We start from the raw sequence: 19,991 nt of genomic DNA on the forward strand, positions 1-19,991 counted from the left end.
TTGTGGACCAGCTGTCCTGCTAGTGACAGTTTTACTTCCTTGAAAAGATTCAGTCATTGGGAGTGATTAATGAGCTCAACATCTTCTCCTATTTTTGGATCTGCCACACCGCTGTGGTGCAATGGCCGGCTTTCCCCCCGTGAGCCACCCCTCACACAGGTGTACATATCTTCTAATACCACAGCCTAGGTTTCCCGACTGTACAGGATGACTGAGAGTCTTTTCCCCTCATGACAATGCCCCTAGGCACACTGGGGGGCTGACATGAAGACCACTCTGACTGACTAGGTCTCGGTTCATTGCTGTGAACAGATAGAACTTGACTAGTTTAACCATAGACATAGACTCTTTCATTTAAACTTCATTAACCGATCTACTATGCCCCACTTTGCTTACATCGGATGGACTGAGCCCGATCCTCAGCATGCTCCTGGTGCTCTATGGATCTCGTGGACTTCCAACAGTTGGCGTGGGGCTGTCCCTGATTCAGGCACTCTGGGTGGACGTAGCTGACATGTTCAGTGACATAATACACTCCCAAATCCCCTGTGCCCAGATCCTATGCTATTTGGTTATGTTCTAGATACACACCACACCACAAGACTATTAGTAGCCTTACTGTTAATGCCAGCCCAACACTGGGTGACCCACGTGTGAATGAAGGGCCCACTTCCCAAGCGCTGTGACTGGTTAGAAGATGTCACTTTCTGTAATGACCATGCTGAAACAGGGATATTTGGGTGCGGTACCGAGAATACAAGGTTCAACTTGTGGCTGTTGATGTTGCCTCCACTGTACCTTCTTCGAGCCATCCACCTTCTTCAGACTCTAAATGGCCCATACCCCTAATATGCTCTGTAGGTCACCCGCTGAACTTTCCACAAGGTCAGTCTATCAATATTATGACAGGGTGCTGTTCTCCCCCACGTAAGTGTATATGTACACTCATTTGTCCAGGCTTTATAGCCAAGATTATAATGTGCTAACTTTGGTCAACTTTTGTTAATACATCCTTTGCACTGTGATGAATATTTGGTCGATTTCTAAGTCAAAAAACTAAAAAAAAGATTTAAAAATAAACGAAATCCACAATGTACAACGCTGAATGTTTATTGGGCAAGACAGAATTCTTTGGATACTGTAAGAAATTGAGTTTCTTGTTGGCAGAGGTATGTACCCTGTCCAAGCAGGAACCACCACTCTAGTCAGGGTAAGCTAGAAACACACTAAAAGATAATCTGTGCTCACCCTCTGGTAGCTTGGCACAGAATAGTCAGGTTTATCTAATGAGGCAATGTGTATTTGTGTAACATACAGACACACAGTAACACAATGAATACACCACAAAAATACTCCACACAGGGTTAGAAAAAATAGATAATAATTCTATGCGTAAAACAAGACAAAAACAACAAAAACCCAACAAATAGAACCGTAGTTATGAATATTTAAAATATAGTGCTTAAAATCATAAGGTATTAACCGGGGACATCTGGTCGCACTAGACCAGGGCAAACTGCGATGGAGGGCCGGCTGCCTACAGGACTCACGCAGGTCCCACTGAAAAGGTACCTTGGATGCATGAAGTGTCGACATCAAAGACCAAATGCAAGGGGCAGAGGAGGCAATGCGCTGTCGTTGATCCTGTGGATGCAGGCGATGCGTGGGTTCCGATCAGCGCAGTCAGTCAAGCCTCATCAACAAACCCCTTTGTGATGCAGGCAATGCTACGTCATCGAGCCGCGCAGACTGTTGAAGCAGTGTTGTCGGCAGCAGCGGTGTCGAAGGGCAATGTGGCAGTTACGATCGGCGTAAAGTCGATGTGTGGATTCTGCTGGTTCAGCACAGAAACAACCACTTCCAAGGGTCAGGACTGGATTGGCATCACTCACTTGGCAAGGTAGGACTCACAGATGGCAGAATCCAGGTGCTGATGCATGGTTGGAGGAAGTCTTTGATGGCCCTCAGACTTCAGGATAGGGGGCAAGTCAGCAAGCCCTTGGAGTCCCTCTGGGTTCCAGTGAGATGGCCTCAGCAGAGCAGACATTAGCAAGCAGCTGGCAACAGAGAGCACATCAAAGCAGAAAAGCAGTTCTTCCAGAGCAGCAGTCCAGCAGAGTGGTGGTCCTTGTAGCAGCACAACAGTCCTTCTTCCTGGCAGAGTTCTTCACAGGTCCAGTGGTTTACTCTCCTGGTAGGGTCAGAGACCCAGTACTTATACCCAGGTGTGCCTTTGAAGTGGGGTTGATGTCAAAGAAGGTTCTTTGAAGTGCAGACAGGTCCTTTCTTCCCAGCACTGGCTCCAGACTATCAGTAGGAGGTAATCAGCACTTTGTGTGGGAAACAGGACACTGCCTATTCAGGTGTATGTGTCAGCCCCCCTTCCTGCTCAGGAAGAGCCATCAGAATGCAAATGAGTAAGCAGACACACCTAACCTTCCTGAGTTTGTGGCGGTCTAGACGAAATGCACAAAGTGAAGCTGTCACCCACCCCAAACATGTATTGGAGGCAGGCTAAAGGCACACACAGCAGTAAGAGCAGGGAAATGTACACTTTCTAAAAGTGGCATTTCTAAAAACATAATGTTAAATCCAACTTTACCAGTAAAGAGGATTTATCAATCCCATTCCGATATAAAACAGGATGCAACTACTCCTTTCTAATCAGGAATTACAGCCTAAAAGTGTATTAAGGAATTCCCAATATTAACCTATGAGAGGAGTAGGGCCTGACAGTGACAAAAACCCAAATTTGTTTTTCACTACTACCAGGACATGCAAAACTTAAACATACATGTCCTACCTTTTTTCTTACAGAGCACCCTGCCCTATGGGCTACCTAGGGCCTACCTTAGGAGTGACTTGTGTGAATAAAAGGGGAGTTTAGGGCTTGGCAAGTTGTTTTAAATGCCAAGTCGAAGTGGCAGTAAACTGTACACACAGGCCTTGCAATGGCAGGTCTGAGACAGGCCTGACAAGCTACATGTGTGGGTGGCACAATTAGTGCTGCAGGCCCACTAGTAGCATTTAGGTTACAGGCCAGGGCTGTATGAGATACCACTTTACAAGGGACCTACAAGTAAACTAAATATGTCAATTGTGTATACACCAGTGTTACCATGTTTAGGGGAGAAGCACAAGCACATTAGTACTGGCCAGCATTGGTAAAGTGCTCAGAGCTGTAAGGCCCTCATAAAGAATCAGCAAAAAGAGGAGGTAAGCAGGCAAGTTTGGGGGAAGAACACCCTAAGGATGACAGGCCTAACAGATGCCTTTTAAATGGCAATTCAATTTTGATAGTATAAGAGATTAATGATGTGATTCTATTGGCCAAAACAAACACTCGGTTCCACCCATTAGAGGGCCGCCTGCTGATGGGAGATCTGGGCCTACACAAGATCAAGCAAATATACCAGACCCTGACGACACACACACAGACAACACTCGATAAGACAAGGCTTGAGTGGGAAGCCGACATTTCTGATATGACGGATGACGACTGGGCTGAAGCTATTGCTAGCCCGCGGGGCGCGACAGTCTCTACACAATAGCGCCTGATACAGTTTAAATATCTTCACCGAGCATATTATAAATGGACTAGACTCTGGCAGATGGGAGTTATCCAGTGCCCTGCATGTCTGCAGTGTGAACGAGAGGAAGGGAAGTTCTTGCATACAGTTTGGAGCTGCACCGTGTTGTAACCCTTTTGGCGTAGAATTAGGTCCTGCCTAAATGAGGTACTTTCATGGGAACTCCCGCTTGACCACTTTTCCTTTTACACAGCACAGACAACATTGGGGGAAAATAAGCATCAGCAACATTTACTGTTTTTATCTCTCACTATTGCCAAGTGAGATATCGCACAACTGTGGAAAGGGACATCTCCCCCGATACTAGGCGAATGGAAGACCAAACTGGAAATGTAGGGGGGCGGAAATAGCAGTATTTCTAGCTCATGGCTGCCCCATTAAACATAGAAAAATTTGGACCCGATGGGCGTCATATCGTGGAATAGAGCTTCCCCCCCCTGCCACCCACAGACCCCTTATAAGTGACCCCATATTCCCAATGCTCATTGACCGGACTATCCTGCACTGTATGATAATGGATCACTATGTTAATATATCATATACTCATGTCTTGAGATCTAGTACTGTCTGCAGTTTGTTTAAGTTGTACCACCTGCATGTTTGGCAGGTGTTGGAAAATGGTCAAAATGTCCGAACTTCAGCGATGTCAAACTTTTTTCTCCTACAGATCATTGTAGGGCTGTTGCCCAACTTTCAAATAAATAACTGAATAAAATTTGTTGTTAAAAAAAAAACACTCAGTTTTCTTTTTGGCTCTTACAAGCTCATCAAGGGAACCTCTATCTATTGAACCTTATGTGCGCTCATATTCATTGTGTTTCTTTTATCAATGCAATGGAGGATGATGGTCTTTTCTCTCTTTGAAACTCATGTTGCTCCCTTTTGCTGGATTTCCAATCATGCCAAATATTATTAGGGTTGTGAACCCCAATGTGCCACAATATAGGCCTAGGTAGTTACACGGCCTTTGACCTATATATGTCCTACCATTGTTTCATATAACGAGTCTGGTGCTGACCTTTTACCTAGTAAGGTGCTGCATAAATGTTGTGTGTTTTTTTCCGAAACCTAGCCTCGTTTATTATGCATGAGGATTCTCAGTATCACAGCAGGATTACCATCTTCTGCATAATAACTCTGTATACGGGTCATCACTATCGTCATGCTTGTCCGACATGCCCACACTACCATGACACTTCTAGGTAGAACCCCTGAGGGTACCTTTTGGGTATATAAGCACCACATCTTTGCTGGGCAAACCAGAGGAGCAAGACTTCCATGCTGACACGAGACGTCGAGGTCCCTGCATGCAGATACTCCAGAATGCAGTGTTCTGGCATACCTCGCAGGGTGTTCACCTTGAGACCAAGACAGTCCTAAGCTCTCTCACATCAGTTAATGGGGTTGGCTCTTCCTTAGGGGTATTCTTGGCTATACACCTACATACATGCTAGGTACACTTAGGTACATCTAGTTCGGGTTGGATCGTAGGAGTACGCATTATTACTGTCATGTATTTATATGCCTGCATATATTCACTGTTTTAGCACTATGGTAGAGTTCTACCTTTTATTTACTCTGTTGGTGCTAGTAATTGTATATATATCTGTTTCTGCCTCATGGTTGTTGCAGAACACTTATTTTACAATAGAATCTCTCTGGTTCAATAAATACGAGTGACTGAGCAAAAAGTACTGAACTGTTTCCACGATCCCTAACGGGACAGGGTTGTCATGTTCGACACTTGCCAGAAACTATTCGCTCCTTAGTAAGGTTAAGGGGCTTATAGTGGCACTGTGAGCTAGCTGGTCTACAGGCGAACATATCCAGTGGTGATGTCTGGAATCAGTCTGGAGATCAATCCCTTAGTTTATGTTGTCTAAACAAGCAGATCTTATATAGATTTAAAGGAACTACATGACACTAAAGCAACCTCATTGCTAATGATTTTTTTAAAAAGAAAACTCTAGTGCTTCAGCACACTGCAGGTAAAATTGTTAAAAGTCCAACATTTCGCGTTTTTGAAAACAGGCTAACATTTCAGATTTTCATTTAGGCATCTGTAAAGAAATTAAATTGTGATGTTGATAATTGTGAAACACAGAGTACAAACACCATAGTACTTACAAACCAACATTAGGGGTTGGGAAAACTTGTGGTTAGAATAATAGCTCTATTTACAAGAAGACAGATTTTGCTTAAAATAGTACACTGCATAAACCATGCCACAAATACCAAAATATTTATTTCGGCTACTGAGGGAAGCAATGTCACCTCTCCCTTTCTACAATGTTAACAATATTAAACTAGACTAGTGAATACTGATTTAAGTAGGAAGCACTGTTGCTTTTCCTTGCCGCCTGAGCTTCCTTTGAAACAGTAACGATTGTTTCATCCACAGAGCCACACAATAAAATTCCAAATAAATGCATCAATATTTTTCCAGTGTTGCAATTTCGAAATGCAGCATAGCTATTACAGCTTTATTTAAAGTCTTAAAGGAAGGCATTTTTACCACTATTAGCCCCTAAACTTTCCTACATGAACCGTTTTTTATTGTTGTAAGAGAGATTATATACCGTTTTCTATTCAACAAACATCCGGGCTGATTGTGATTTTGACTAAGGCATAGAACAAGTTGCAAATTTAGAAATCAATACCAAGCTCTATTAATATTCATTTTATTTTCTCAACACAAACTATAAAGGTTAAAGAGTAATAAATATGCTCGATTTCTGAAATAAATTGGGTCTTCTTGTCACAATTAATAAATGTTCACGTGGTAACACCACTAGTTCTTTTGGTTTTGAGATTGTGTCTGAAGCCTCTCCCAGTACAGCTGTTTTATTGGCCATGAGGAGAAGATGTGGAAATGTCAAAGGAGAAAGGTTATGGCTAGCAGAAACATTTCAGTTGCTTTTAATCGCAATTCTGGCCTTATTTATAATACTGATATACATCTGACTCACATGCTCTGTATAGACTTGTTATCTCTGATGTGAAAATGTACTGTTGTAAAACGCTTTGATACCTTCGCTTCGAGTCTAGCTGGTGCTATTTAAAACTCTCAAATAAATAATTAAATAAATTCTGATGCTAAGTGTGCTACCACTAGAGAAAAAGCACAGCCTGCACTTTTGGGGCAGGTTACCAAATTAGATATTATCCCTGCCCCACCTGACTGCTCCAGATTTTACTAGCGTAGTTCGCGGATAGCACTCTTCTCTGTGATCCGCATAACGAAAAAGCCCCCACAGACCCTAGGTATATGAACTGGCACATATTCTTCATTACCGAGGCAGAAAAACACTTCAGCTCAATTTCTGAACCTATATTTTGGAGAGCTTTGAAAATCTGACTCATTCCATCAGCATTAGTAGATGACACAGACAGAAAGGAATTGATAAGTACCCATATGAGCAGCTCCTTCAATTCTCACACCACTCTGCAACACATCATTCTTATGGGCAGCTATCAATTCACCGCCATGCTTGAAGCACAAGTTGGAAGATGACACTCCTCAGCCAACAAGAACAAAAAACAACCCAGATGTGGCCAAGGGCTACAGCGGTGGACCTTGAAGCCACAGGCGTAATGAAAATTGAGGGGGCCTCCCTGCATGGTAGGAAGAGGGGCCCTCTCCAGGATCAACCAGGGGCTCTCTGGCCAGAGTGCAGTGCGAGGGGGCCTCCTGGAGCTTGGGGCCCCCCCGCACCGCCTGTGTTACGCCCCTGCTCGAAGCTGGGAAACGGGGTTCAAGTCTCGGCAGGGATACTCAACATCCAGTGATTCTGAGAAAATCACGTAATCTCCCCGTGCCTAACAAAAATGAATGTGTTCTTCAGTAACTCAACTGGTGCTCATGTAAAGTGCTCCGATACATTCGGGTCGAGTTCACGCTTTATATAACAAAAAAAAAAAAAAAACACATTCCCAAATCACCCTTCAAAATGTCACGAGCAATCTGATTCTAATTGAAGAGCTTTGTGGCCTCATCAATACAAAGCACAATTTAAATGCAACAATATAGCCTTATAGCCCGCCGTAGCGGGCTATACCGGCTATTAAAGTCCCGCTGCAGCGTTAAAGGCCCGAGCCGAAGGCGAGGGACTTTAACAAAAGCAGCTGGACTTTAATAGCGGTATAGCCCTGCTACAAAGAGCTATAAGGCTATTAGAACATTCTGCCACTAGAAGGCAGAATGTTCTAACAAATTAAACAAAGGCTTCTCGAAGCTCGAGGTGATTTAAATCCCCTCGAGCTTCGAGAGGCTTTTGTAAAACATTGGAATGTTGCTCTGCGGGCCTTTACCGGCCCGTAGAAGCACGGAGCACTCCATTGTCTACAATGGAGTGCTCTACATTCCAATGTTCTAATATAAAATATGTAAACGGGACATTTACATTTAGTGCAAACAAGTATGACTAGTAAAATCAGAAACAAGATGTTTTGGAGAGCCCAGTGAACGTTTAATATACATGAGTTTATCTTTCCCAATGATACAATGATGCAATAAATAGCAGCACCAACTTATTAAACAGAGGTTCCAGATATAGAAATTGTGACATCATACGAACAAGGGAATAGTTGGGAAAATTTACAAAGAGAAAGAAACCGTGTGTTCTCAAAGAAAATGGTACACATGGACATGGTTAAGTGACCAAAAAACTAGGCTAACAGATTCTTAGCCCACGCTAAAGAAAATTTGTTGCAGTTCAAGGGCTTATTCCCGAGACTGTGTGTGGATCCAAAATAAATTTCAAAGTGCAAGATTTTGAATTTCTTGGTTTAAACTCAGGATATGTGGATTTTTACTCCCACAAATTCCCAACAACAGAAAATTCATCAGCATGGTGCATTTTTCTACTGTTGGAATTTAAGGAAAAGGTAGAAAATGGGTGTCCCCAAAGTCATAACTGTGTGGGAACTCGCAAGTCCATCTAATGCCACAAATGGCAGATGTAAATCAGTAGAAAGGACAGTAATCCGTTCCACAAGCCCAATGCAAACGCATACTGGATGAGCACACAGGGGAAAGGACACTCTTACAAAGGAAACAGTTTTTTTATTCAATGTAGAAAAAGAAAAATGGAGTTAAAGTCCATTTGCTATTTGAAAATCCCCATAATCAACCAGATTTTAAATTGGTGTTAAATCCATTGGGCTGAGGTTAGGATTAGGCATTGACATCTACTAGTTTGTAGATTTTCAAATATATCTGAGGTATATTCTCAAACCTCAAAAAGGAGTAACTTTATAAAATTGATATGAGTTCCAGTTTTTTTTTTAGTTAAATACATAAGTATAAGTAAATCTAGGAGAAAACAGACATGTTCTACACTTACGCAAATAGGTGGCACATATGATGCATATATATTTTGTTTCATGTGTATATTATCTTAAAAGGTTTCATGTGCAATCTGTTACACATCTGTGGTAAAAGCCAAAGGAGGCTCAGTCAATAAATCAGGCAGGATTTGATGAGCACAGCTATTCACCCCTGAGGGTATCCAGGCACTTAGATCTCGTTGGTCTCAGTCAAAAAGCCAGGTCTTGAGTCCCCTTCTGAAGCCGCAAGAGAGGGTGATGTAAGCAGATGGAGGAGCAGGTTGTTGCAGGACTTGGTTGTAAGGTAGGAGAAGAAACTACCTCTACTGTAACTTTGGCGGATGCAGGGAGTGTGTGTGAGGGAGGCAGAGAGCAGGTGTCTAGTGGGTAGGTGGAAGTTCAGGCAGTGGTTGATGTATGCTGGGCCTTGGTCATGGAGGACCTTGTTGGCGTGTGTAAGCATTTTGAACTGGGATGTCTTCTGGAGGGGGAGTCAGTGGAGTTTCTTGAGGTGGGGGGTGATGTGGGTCCGTCTGGGGAGGATGAGTCTGGCCACTGAGTTCTGTATAGTCTGGAGTCTTTCGAGGAGTTTGGTGGTGATTCCAGCGTAGAGCGAGTTTCTGTAATTCAACTGGCTGGTGATGAAGCCTTGAGTCACAGTTCTTCTGGTGTTGACAGGGATCCATCTGAGGATTTTTAGGAGGGTGTGGAAGCAGGTGGAAGAGTTGATCTGGCGCTGCATGGTGAGTTTGCTGTTGAGGATGAGGCCGAGATTGCGCATGTGGTCAGACTGTGTGGGTCTGATTTCAGGGGGCCACCAGGTGTCATCCTACGGGGAGGTGTTTTTTCAGAAAATTAACACTTTTGTCTTGTCTGTGTTGAGCTTCAGGCAGTTGGTCCTCATCCAGTCGGCGACGCTCGTCATGGCACTGCGGAAGTTTGTTCTGGTGGTGGATGTGTTTTCCATGAGTGAGAGGATAAGCTGGCTGTCCGTGAAGGATATGATGTTGAGTTCATGGGTTCTGACCATGTCAGCCAGGGGTGTCCCGTAGGCGTTGAACAGGGAGGGGCTGATGGATGAGCCTTGGGGGACACTGTAGATGATGCTCTTGGGCTTCAAGGTGAAAGGCGGTAGGTGGATTCTCTGGTTTTGTCTTGTGAGGAAAGTTGTGATCCATTTTAGGGTGTCTCCCTGTATGCTGATGTGGTGGAGTCTTCTGATGAGGGGGTGGTGGGATATGATATTGAACGCAGTTGAGAGCTCAACGAGGGTCAGAGCCACTATTTCACCCCATTTGAGGACGGTTCTGTAGTCGTCGATGGCAGCGATCAGGGCAGTATTGGTGCTATGGTTGGTGTGGAAGCCAGAACGGGAGGAGTCAAGCAGGTTGTTTCTTTCTAGGTGGTCTGGAAGCTGGTGGTTGATGGCCTTCTTGAGGACTTCAGCATGGAACGGGAGAAGCGAGATGGGGTGGTAGTTTTTGAGTTTGCTGGGGTCGGCGGAGGGTTTCTTCAGGAGGGGTCTGACTTCTGCGTGTTTCCATCTGTCGGGGAAGGCCGCTATGGTGATGGATGTTTTGAGAATGGTGGTGAGTTCACCCCTGATTTCTTTGTTTCCGAATTTGAAGAAGTGGGAGGGGGGCAGGGGTCCACAGGTGCTCCAGAGTAGATGGAGGTCATGATAGCTGTGGTGTACTGTGTGGTGAGTAAATTCCATGTGGTGAGCGGGTGGCTGTGGGAGGGGTCTGTTGCTGGGAGGAGGTTTTCGAGTGTGGTGGGTTGGGGGTTTGCAGTTGCTGTAGATGGTGGATATCTTGTTGTGAAAGTAGTTCGCCATTGTGTCACAGAGTTCCATGGTAGGGTGGATCGTGTTCTCAGTAGCTAACAGGCAGGAGAATCTCTGACAATGCAGAAGAGTTCCTTACTGTGGTTGGCGCCTGCTCCGATGCGATCTGTCAGAGAGTCCCATCTCGTGTCCTTGAGGCATTGGTGGAATTTTTTGAGGGCGGCTGGTGCGCCATACTCTTTCTAGTTACTTGCAGTTGCGTTTAACTGTCCTGAGTGGTTTGTTTAATGGATCTGCTGTTCTTGGCTGTCTTCATGGGGGCGACTCTGTCTGCGCAGTTAGTGATCCTGGCGGAGAAGTTCTGGACGTCCTGTTCCAGGTTGGTTGCAGGATTGGGCTGGGTGGTATTGAGAGCACCCGTCCATTGGGTCTTTGTTACTTTGTTCCAGCAGCATAGGATGAGCTCGGGGACAGGGTGGATGTGCCCAGGGAACCTGTGATGGTCAAGTGGATAATGGTGTGGTTGGTCCGGGTGAGTTTGCTGACATGGCTGTACTTGACTTTGTCACAGGCTGTGAAGATCGGGTCCAATGGTTGTCCTGCACTCTGTGTGGGTTTGTGACCAGTTGGGTGAGGCCAATGTTGCTCATGTTTTCCAGGAGGCTGGTGGAGTTGGCGTCTTTGGCGTCATCAAGGTGGAAGTTGATGTCACCTAGAAAGATCTAATGCTTGGAGTCGATAGCTATAGGGGCGATGAATTCGGCAATGGCATTGCAGAAGCCAGGGAATGGGCCTGGAGGTCTGTAGGCAAGGGTGCCTCTGATGGTCATTCTGGGTGTTCCATGACCAGTGTATTGTCATCATCGGTGGCGGTGCAGCGGAGAGTTTCCTTGTGGATGATGGTGATTCCTCCACCATGCCTGTTGGCGCTGTCCCGGTGTGTAATCTTGTAACAGTCGTGAGTTGCAGTGGCGATGTCGGGGGTTGAGAAAGGTCTCAGTGATGAAGATCACGTCGGGGTGAGGTCAGTGATGGTGTCCCAGATTTCAGTGGCGTTTTTTCAGAGCGACCAGGCATTGAGAAGGATGCACTGGAGCAGTTCCTGGATTTTTGTGGTTGGCGGGGCGGGAGAGGAGAAAGTTCTGGCGCAGGTGGGAGGTTCTGAGTTGAATGTGAAGTGGCAGGGGCAGCAGGCAAAGTGTCTTTTCGTTGATCAGGGAGAAATGATGCAGCAGTTTTTCTTGAGGCATCTGGGGTCCAGGTCCAGGAGCTCTACAGTGGAGTATCGGCCCGTGGCCAGGGTTCCTGGCACTGGGCATGGTCCAGGAGCAAATGGGTGCAGATTAGCACACCTGAAGCACAGCTACGGCCTCCATTAAGAAGGTCCTTAAGGAGGGAAGACATTTTCACGGATATCTGCTTTGAAAATGGTTTTTAACGCACAACTTATGAAATGGGGGTATTTGAAGCCATATAGCTCCATTAATAGTATATGTACAAAGATTTCCATGTGGCAGGAATGCACGTGTCTATACATGAAAAATAATTCAAGAAATTAAGGGTAACTTCCTAAAAGATAAAAAGTGTCTTGATTGAAAGTGATGGGCACATGTTTCCACATCAGATAACGGAGCAACACACATATGATTAACTACCTAGGAACTGGCTGATTACACATAGTAGTCCTCATTCTATGAGCAGAGTATTTCACAAAAATGTTCTGTAGGTCTGGACTCACCTCCTCTTTACAGTTATACTCTTCTTTAGGCCAATGTTCTATGTCAGTCACATCTAATCCCTTATGTAAAAGTGAAATTTCCACTTTAACATGTTTTGTACTAGAACGCTCATACTGTAGCTATTTGGCACTGTGGGCTGTTTCTTGAATTCTATTTACTTAACACAGGAAGAAGATTCATCCAATACATTTTAAAAAGTGATAGGTTTGAGGCACAGTATATTTCTTACACTCTCCCTTTGCAATGTGACAAAAAAGGGCAAATACAACTTGCTCGTTTTTTGCTGGTACAAAGTTGAATGAAAAGAACAACAGTATGCAGAATACTTAAAAAGGTCTTTACTGACTCGTCAGTCACAAAGACGTAAAATTCCACTGACACATTAGTACCTGTGAATAAACAACTCATAGCAAGTAAACGCGACCAGCCTAAAAAGCAGCAAACAGACTGAATTAGGGAGGATTTGTTAAACATTTGCTGAGGTTTTATAACCAAAGCTAACCATAGTTTCACTTCTACTGTTGTGTTTTTCAGTGAATTTCTGACTTTTTTTAAAAATCACCTACCATATCCAAACATTCCCTCTGTCCAATACCCCAATGGCGGCCAACCCTCACTGTGCTTGGCCTTCAGCCATGCGCAGTAGGGGTTGACCACAATACATGCCCTTTGGTCAGGCCCTGTGAAAAATCCACAGCAGTCTGTCAACACCATTTGCCATAAGCCTTCAGGTAGGCACAACGTTGGTTGACCACAGAGTCTAGCATTCAGTCAGGCCCTTCATCAAACCCAGTGTAGCCAGTCAACCACCACTGTAAAGAGGGTTAGCCAAGTTGAGATTTAGTGCACCAAATCTTTTTTTGATGAGCCACAAACTCTGTGCTGGATTTCTGAATCCTGAGATGCCAGGAAAGTCACAGGTCCCCGGGAGGGTTCAAGATTTACAAATCCTGTGCTGGATTTGTTGATCCTAGATAATGAAAAAGTTTATTTAAGGCTTAACTAAGGTTAGCTAAAGGTCAAAGGTGACTTCAACACAAAACTTCAAAAGACTAGAAATAAAACATCAATATACTATGCTAAGCCTAAATATGAGCTACTTTTTTATATAAAAGGTAAAAAAGGTGGGGAAAATGAGTATTCCAGCTCTTCTTCCTTGGGCAGGGCTGGAAGGGGTGCAGGACAATTAACTACATCAATTTTGTGAAAGTGTCATAGCCCAGCATATGTAACACATTTGTATCTTTTTCAATCTCCCCCTGAGTTGAGGAACACTGGGGGACATTTAAATATTTGTTTTACTGATTCAAAGAGAGGGAGAGTCCAAGAGAGAATTTCACTGTTTTATCATTTATGGGGGACATCACAGACCTATAGAAAATATCATACACTTCCTTGGTACTGCGGAAGGCACAGTCCTCCCCTCCCACAGCTACCGCAAGAGTAACAAACTCACATTGTTTTAATAGAATGCATTGGACCTCTCAAAGCCCTTAAAACCCGTTTACCGTGATGGTAATTCCACCGCGGTGCGGGGCGTTCCATTAAGCGGGCGGGGCCGCGTCGGCCAACGGACGTGCGCAGCACTACCGAGGTGGTGCTCGCGACGGACGTTTGCCGACGGGCGCAACGAATGTTGGGGTGGGTGGGAGGGAGAGGGAGACAATGGGGAATTCAGACCCAAGTGCTTTTCAAGTTTGAAGCTAATTGATGTGATCCACAAAATGTTGACCATGGCGTCTTCCTAAAAGTCCTGAAACCTCAGAGTATATTACTATTCCCTTGCCCGCTGCACAGTACAGAACGGCATCCCCAGATATGGTCAGGCTTGTCCAAAATGTTTGCAAGGCCTGGACTGAAAATGTAATGCGGATCCCTCCGGGTGGCTGCATCTGTTTCTTATCAGATGCTATAAGCGCCTGTTTCTAAATACTAAAGTAAATGTACTTCAGCGAAAGTGTAAAGGTGACACCTGCACAGGTACGGTTGCATAGGCAATCTCATCTATTAAAAAAAGGTACATTTTTTACTTTCGATAAAAAAATCTATAAACACATTTTACTGGGGAAGCGCGAGGACCCCTTGTGATGGCACTCGTAATGACATTGCCTCTCAGCAGCTTCAGCAACAAAGGAGAGTTCAGAGTCAAGTTAGTTGGCCCATGGCACCCGGGGGGACCGTGGCGCGAGCCGGGTGTCCCCCTGGGACGGTTCGCGCGATGGTACAGACCACGTAGCGAGTTGCGTAGTTAGGTAGGGGGCGGGGCTTATGTTTTCACCCTAGAGAGGCGGTTGGGCGGGAAACGAGTGCTGAGGTAAAGAGACGGTTGTTTTTTGTGACCCTCCCTCCCACCCTCTTTTTCTAAAAAAAAAATATATATATATATATATATATATATATGTATATATATATGTGTGTTTATATGTGTGTGTATATTTATATATATAAAAAAAAAATAATAAGAAAAATAAATTTAAAAAAAGTATATATTAATGAAATTTTTGATCTTAAGTCACGTTAGGACAGGTGACATTTTATTTCATTTCATGTGTGTGTCTTTCAGGCGTTTTTTTGGGGGTTTGGATAGTCTGGAGCGGGCTTATCCTTCCCTCTGGGGCGGGGGGAGGGTGGAAGAAAAGCTGGACAGGTAAACCAAAATGGTCAACAAGGAAATGATGCCATTGGGGCAGTACATGGGGTAATTTATGGTAAATTTTGGTTGGGGTATTTTTGGAATTGTTTGTGGCAAAAATGTTTGGGAAGCAATTTGATAATATTTATATTGTCTCAATAAGTGGTTCTTAGTTACCTGTCCTAATAAAGTGACCTTTTCTGCTAAGTCAAAATTTTGTGTGGTCTGTCTTATTGCGCGATCACGGTGCTGCTTAGTATCTGCCATCATTTTAGCTCCCCTACCCTGCGCACAGAGGTCTGAGTTTATCACTAGATATTGGATAATGCACAATGAAAAGACACATCATAGTAATACTAATAATATGGCTGTAAATACTATTCTAAGAAAATTTGCCGCTGCCAATAAATTGGTCGTATATTATTTTTTCAGTAAATAACAGCATACCCACAATAATGTTTCGGTGAAGCACAGGTTTCGTACAGAAAGGCATAGGCTGCGTGAAGTAACAACGCATTGCAAGACATTTGTGTCAAGGGAGTTACCTGCTGGCACTGGTCCCGGCGGCGGGGCAGCCTTCCTCCTCCGTTTGATGTCTCCCATACACAGGGAACCTAAGTGAAGGCTTGTTTGTCTGTAAGTAATTATTAGAGAAATCTATTAACAAAGGGGGGAAATGCCACATAAATACAGAGCTTGTATAATCAGGGTCTAAATCAAAACACTCCCTGCGAAGCTGGCGCTGCATAATAAAACCACCAATCCTGTTTATATCGAAACTTAATTATGTTTGTTGACAAGCGCTCAGCAGCTAAACGTAGCATCATAAATTGTTAGGGGGGGGGTGAATAATATAATAGGAATGTTTTTTAATTTTCAAAACTGGCAATCTTTCTTACCCAACATAAAATCAAACGCGGTGGCTGGTGACAGGAAGATTGCGAAGATTAATTATATAAAGAGATCACAGTATTGTTGCTGGCTTATCAATCGGTTAACAACGCCTCTCTTTCAGAACGGCATTTAATATAAGAGCATCGTTCGCGAAGGCTGAAACGGAAAGTTCTGGAAAAGTAAACCTGTGGCTAATACATTTTCATTCCCTTTTCGCCCGTCTGATTCCAATCCAAGATGGCGGCCGGTAGCACTGCAGTTATTAACTATAATTAATACCTGTTAGAATGTGTGAGCAGACGACACTAATGGGATGTTTCCTTCCGAGACCTACTTTTAACAATTAAGAGTTGATTCTTGGCTGGCTCCGTCGTAAGATACCAGACATGCAACCTCAGCGAGTGGCAACTTTCCAGCTCTTAATAGGCTGAAGTATTGCAGCTGATGTCATGCCAGGCTGTTCCAAAAAGTTAGAAATCATGAGCCGAGTATGTGAGAGAAATGCACTAATGAGATAGAACAGCAGTGTTGCCATGGTAGGAAGGAACTTCCTTACGTGACACTAAGAATTACAATGAGGCACTGAGGACTCAATTCAGAATGCCATGAAAACAAAAGTGCAGTAGATACAAACTTCACACACCGCATAGAGCATGTGTCACCCTGGCACATGTGGAGTAGCATAGGCCCTAGATTAATACACCACCACTAAACCAAACACTTATAAGGGTGAGACAACGTAACGCGAATCCTAAATAGCTCAAACAAATGCACACTGGATTTCAGATGTATATGTTAGTTGGAAAGTAATCTATGACTGCATTATGCTTTCACAGAGCATTGCCTTATATCCAAAGCACTGACTATGTCATGTGTATTTGGTATTGACCTTGTGGCATAGGAAAATAATGCAGGGTGGTATTTTTCCAGAAATGGATTACTTGGCACAAAAGAGCATGATTAATGGGTATTTTCCTATCTTTATCAGAGAGTAACTCCAAGATTTTATTAGGGACAAAGAGACCAGTTTAACATGGAAATTCACTTGATTTTTGTCATCCAAGCCACATTAAAGAAGAACAATAAAGAAGAAATGAGAACTTTGTGACTTCATTACATCATGGTGTATAAGATTAAAGCAACCTACAAAGAGCCTCTATATTCTGTGATGTCAGCCAAGACATCCAATCAGAAACACCAAACGGAAGCCACCTGCAGAGCAAAGCATGCACATGCATTCGATATGGGAACACCGTCCAACAGAATCCCAGCCCATGTATATGGAGGAACCGATCCAAAGTAACTAATGTGTGAAAAGTGAAACATTCAACAAACAGGAAACATCTGCAAACAGAACAGTTTCAGAACAGCAAGACAAAACATAAGTGATGTCATCAATGGTGTCATTTAACATTTTATGAGTGATGTCCGATGTGAGGGCATAAGCAGTTTACGATGGGGGCACAAAAGATGGACAGTTTGCATAACTCCAACAACCGCATTTCAGTGCTTTTTCAATTTTGTTTTGTAACCTGCACTTTAACTGAGTATATTTCAGAGGTTTTTTAAATGTGCGTTAAGTTCTTATAACCAAACCTAACCATAAGCTCACTTAAAAAAAATCAATGCATTTCTGGGGATTTATGATCATATACCATACCACCATACTCAAACACTAATGTACAACATATCTCTATGAATATAAACATGTGTACAATAATTATGGGTTTTAAAATATATAGATATCCTTAGGTCTACTTAACAAATGTATATATTACTTATGGTTAAATATATGTAAATTATTCTATGCTTAAATGTGTCAAGGTCACTGCATGGTTTTTATATAAGTTATTTAAATAGATGCTTAAGGGTCTCTGTTTTATTTATCGATCACAATATGTAAATATTATCGTAATATTTTACCTACAAATGCATCACTATTGGAATATTGAGAAAAATATAAACTATAAAAAAGTTATTAAAAAATGTCTAGAGGCTCTTCCCTCCTCCATCTCTCCTTTTACTTAACCCAAACCTCATCTTACTACTACAATCACCCAAATAACACTTTCTAGACTCTTCCCCCTTCCATTATATTATTCAGTTAACAGACTTGCATGTTCACTGCTTAAATCAAATCATATTTCCCTATATTAATCCACAACTATTCCGTTTTGGGCTCTGGAGTAGCCTCCTACTTGTCGAAATGCGTATTGACGCCTCTTTAGGGGTAGTAAGCGCTATATAAATACAATTAAAATACAATACAAGTTTTCCCTGCACAGATTCTCCTACTTACAGCCAAACCCACTGCACATGGCTTTTGTCTGTGTGTTGTAAGGGTTAGCCACAGGGACTGAGCAACCTACCATAACATCCCACTGCCACATCTAAAGGCTGTGCACAGATGGCAGTTGGACACAGGCTTGTTTTTATTTTAGTTTTTTTTTAGGATTTGCAGATCCAGTCATGGAATTTGAGAACTTTCACCGGCTCATCGACCTACGCTAAACTTTTTGCGAGATCCACAAACCTACTTTCAGATTCTCAGAACCCACAAATGAGCCAACAAGGATCCAAGAAGCTTGCTGTTGGCTTGGAGTCCCTAGGCCATGAAGCCTGTATTCATTTTGCAGCTCCCAGCTAGGATTCAGAAATCTCAGTGGGCTGTGCTGGGTCTCAGGAGCAGCAAAACCCATGGAAAAATCTGCATTAAAAAAATTATATTTACAGGAGGTTCCCTTATGTGCCTTTATTTTTTCCAGTAAGCAGAGACTGTGTTCCCGCATCCACATTGGCAGCCTCAATATTTTTCCTGACATTGCAACTAGTCAATCATCAAGCTTTGGTTATATGGACCTCTGAGTTTATGAATTTAAAAAAGACAAAGGGAGATTTTTCTTTCCAAGTCAATCAGATTTGAGTATTCATTTTTTTTAATGTTTGGATCCATGGAGGTCTGTGAAACAGGGTTCAAGGAACTCTGCGAATTAATGATGCAGATATGTCTAAAATGTAACTTTTTCATGCTCAAACTAGAACGCTTTTTAAATGCTAATTTCAGAAGAAATGAATGAATGGATGTACATGAAACCAAGTAAAAGCATTTCCTTGAGTAAAGTTTTACTTTCATGCTAAGTTTGGTGTGATTCTTGATGGTTCTATTTTCAGTATTGAGGAGCAAAAGATCTTATGGGAGTAGAAATGTCACTTATGGGACCGCCCCTATTTTTGTCCCTCGCTTGACGGATCTGTACGAAACGTCCCATGAAGAAGCCACAGTGGATTATGATTATATATTATATATGTATAAAAATTACGATTTCTGTATCCGCTTTGTGTGTGAGGAGTGCTTGTGGCACTCTACAGAATAGTGGGTTGTGTCAGCCTGTGACACTACTAAAAGGAAAAGATCATCGGATAAAACCTTTGGGGCACTATACGCAGTGGTGCTATGTAAGAGGTTACCTTTATATGAAGGTGCCTAGAAACATTCAGCCACTGTTGCGTTGTGTCTCACCTTTGCTATTTTCTTTGTGTATTGTTCACCTAACGTATGCCTGCATTTTAACTTTGATCATGAATCCTGCTTTATCTTTGCCTTTGTTTCCTATTACACCAGAGTCCAGCATTACCAGTGAGCTGGCTTGTATCATCTGTTGCATCGGCTTCCATTTGTAGTGGCTTACGTTCCCAGCGACCAACCTTTCTGAAGCCGGAAAGTAAAACATTCTGTACTGTGGGTTTATTGCAGACATATTTATGTTCAATAATCGCGATAAATATATCTGTTTAACTTACTCTTAGTGTGCACCTTACATGCCGGAGAATGTCCGATTTCGATAACATCATTATGAAAGACCTGAGCTCAGAGACTCCGAGAGAGTTGTGCTTGACAAGACTGTGACATACTGGCTGTCTCTTTTCCCTCTCACGGCCATTCCCCCAGCCCTGCAGTATTAAGTTCTGCTTCTAGGATTTCACTTTGTACTACCAGAAACATATTCTCTGAAGTGGAGCAG

At 43.1% G+C, this 19,991-nt stretch overlaps 1 protein-coding gene across 4 annotated transcripts in view; it reads right to left on the bottom strand.

Annotated features, from left to right (window-relative positions):
- Window positions 1-19,991, bottom strand: part of GPATCH2 (G-patch domain containing 2) — a 569,031-nt gene that overhangs the window by 33,556 nt on the left and 515,484 nt on the right. For all 4 annotated transcript variants that reach the window (XR_014963203.1, XM_085612932.1, XM_085612934.1 and 1 more), the window contains exon 9: window positions 15,621-15,709. Coding sequence is in view for 3 of the 4 variants with exons in the window: in XM_085612932.1 (XP_085469058.1) it covers window positions 15,621-15,709 (89 nt within the window). In the remaining variant the exon portion in view is untranslated. The remainder of the gene's footprint in view (window positions 1-15,620; window positions 15,710-19,991) is intronic.

The sequence above is a fragment of the Triturus cristatus genome, chromosome 6 (genome assembly GCF_964204655.1).
Source record: "Triturus cristatus chromosome 6, aTriCri1.1, whole genome shotgun sequence".
In the NCBI taxonomy this organism is placed as follows: domain Eukaryota; kingdom Metazoa; phylum Chordata; class Amphibia; order Caudata; family Salamandridae; genus Triturus; species Triturus cristatus.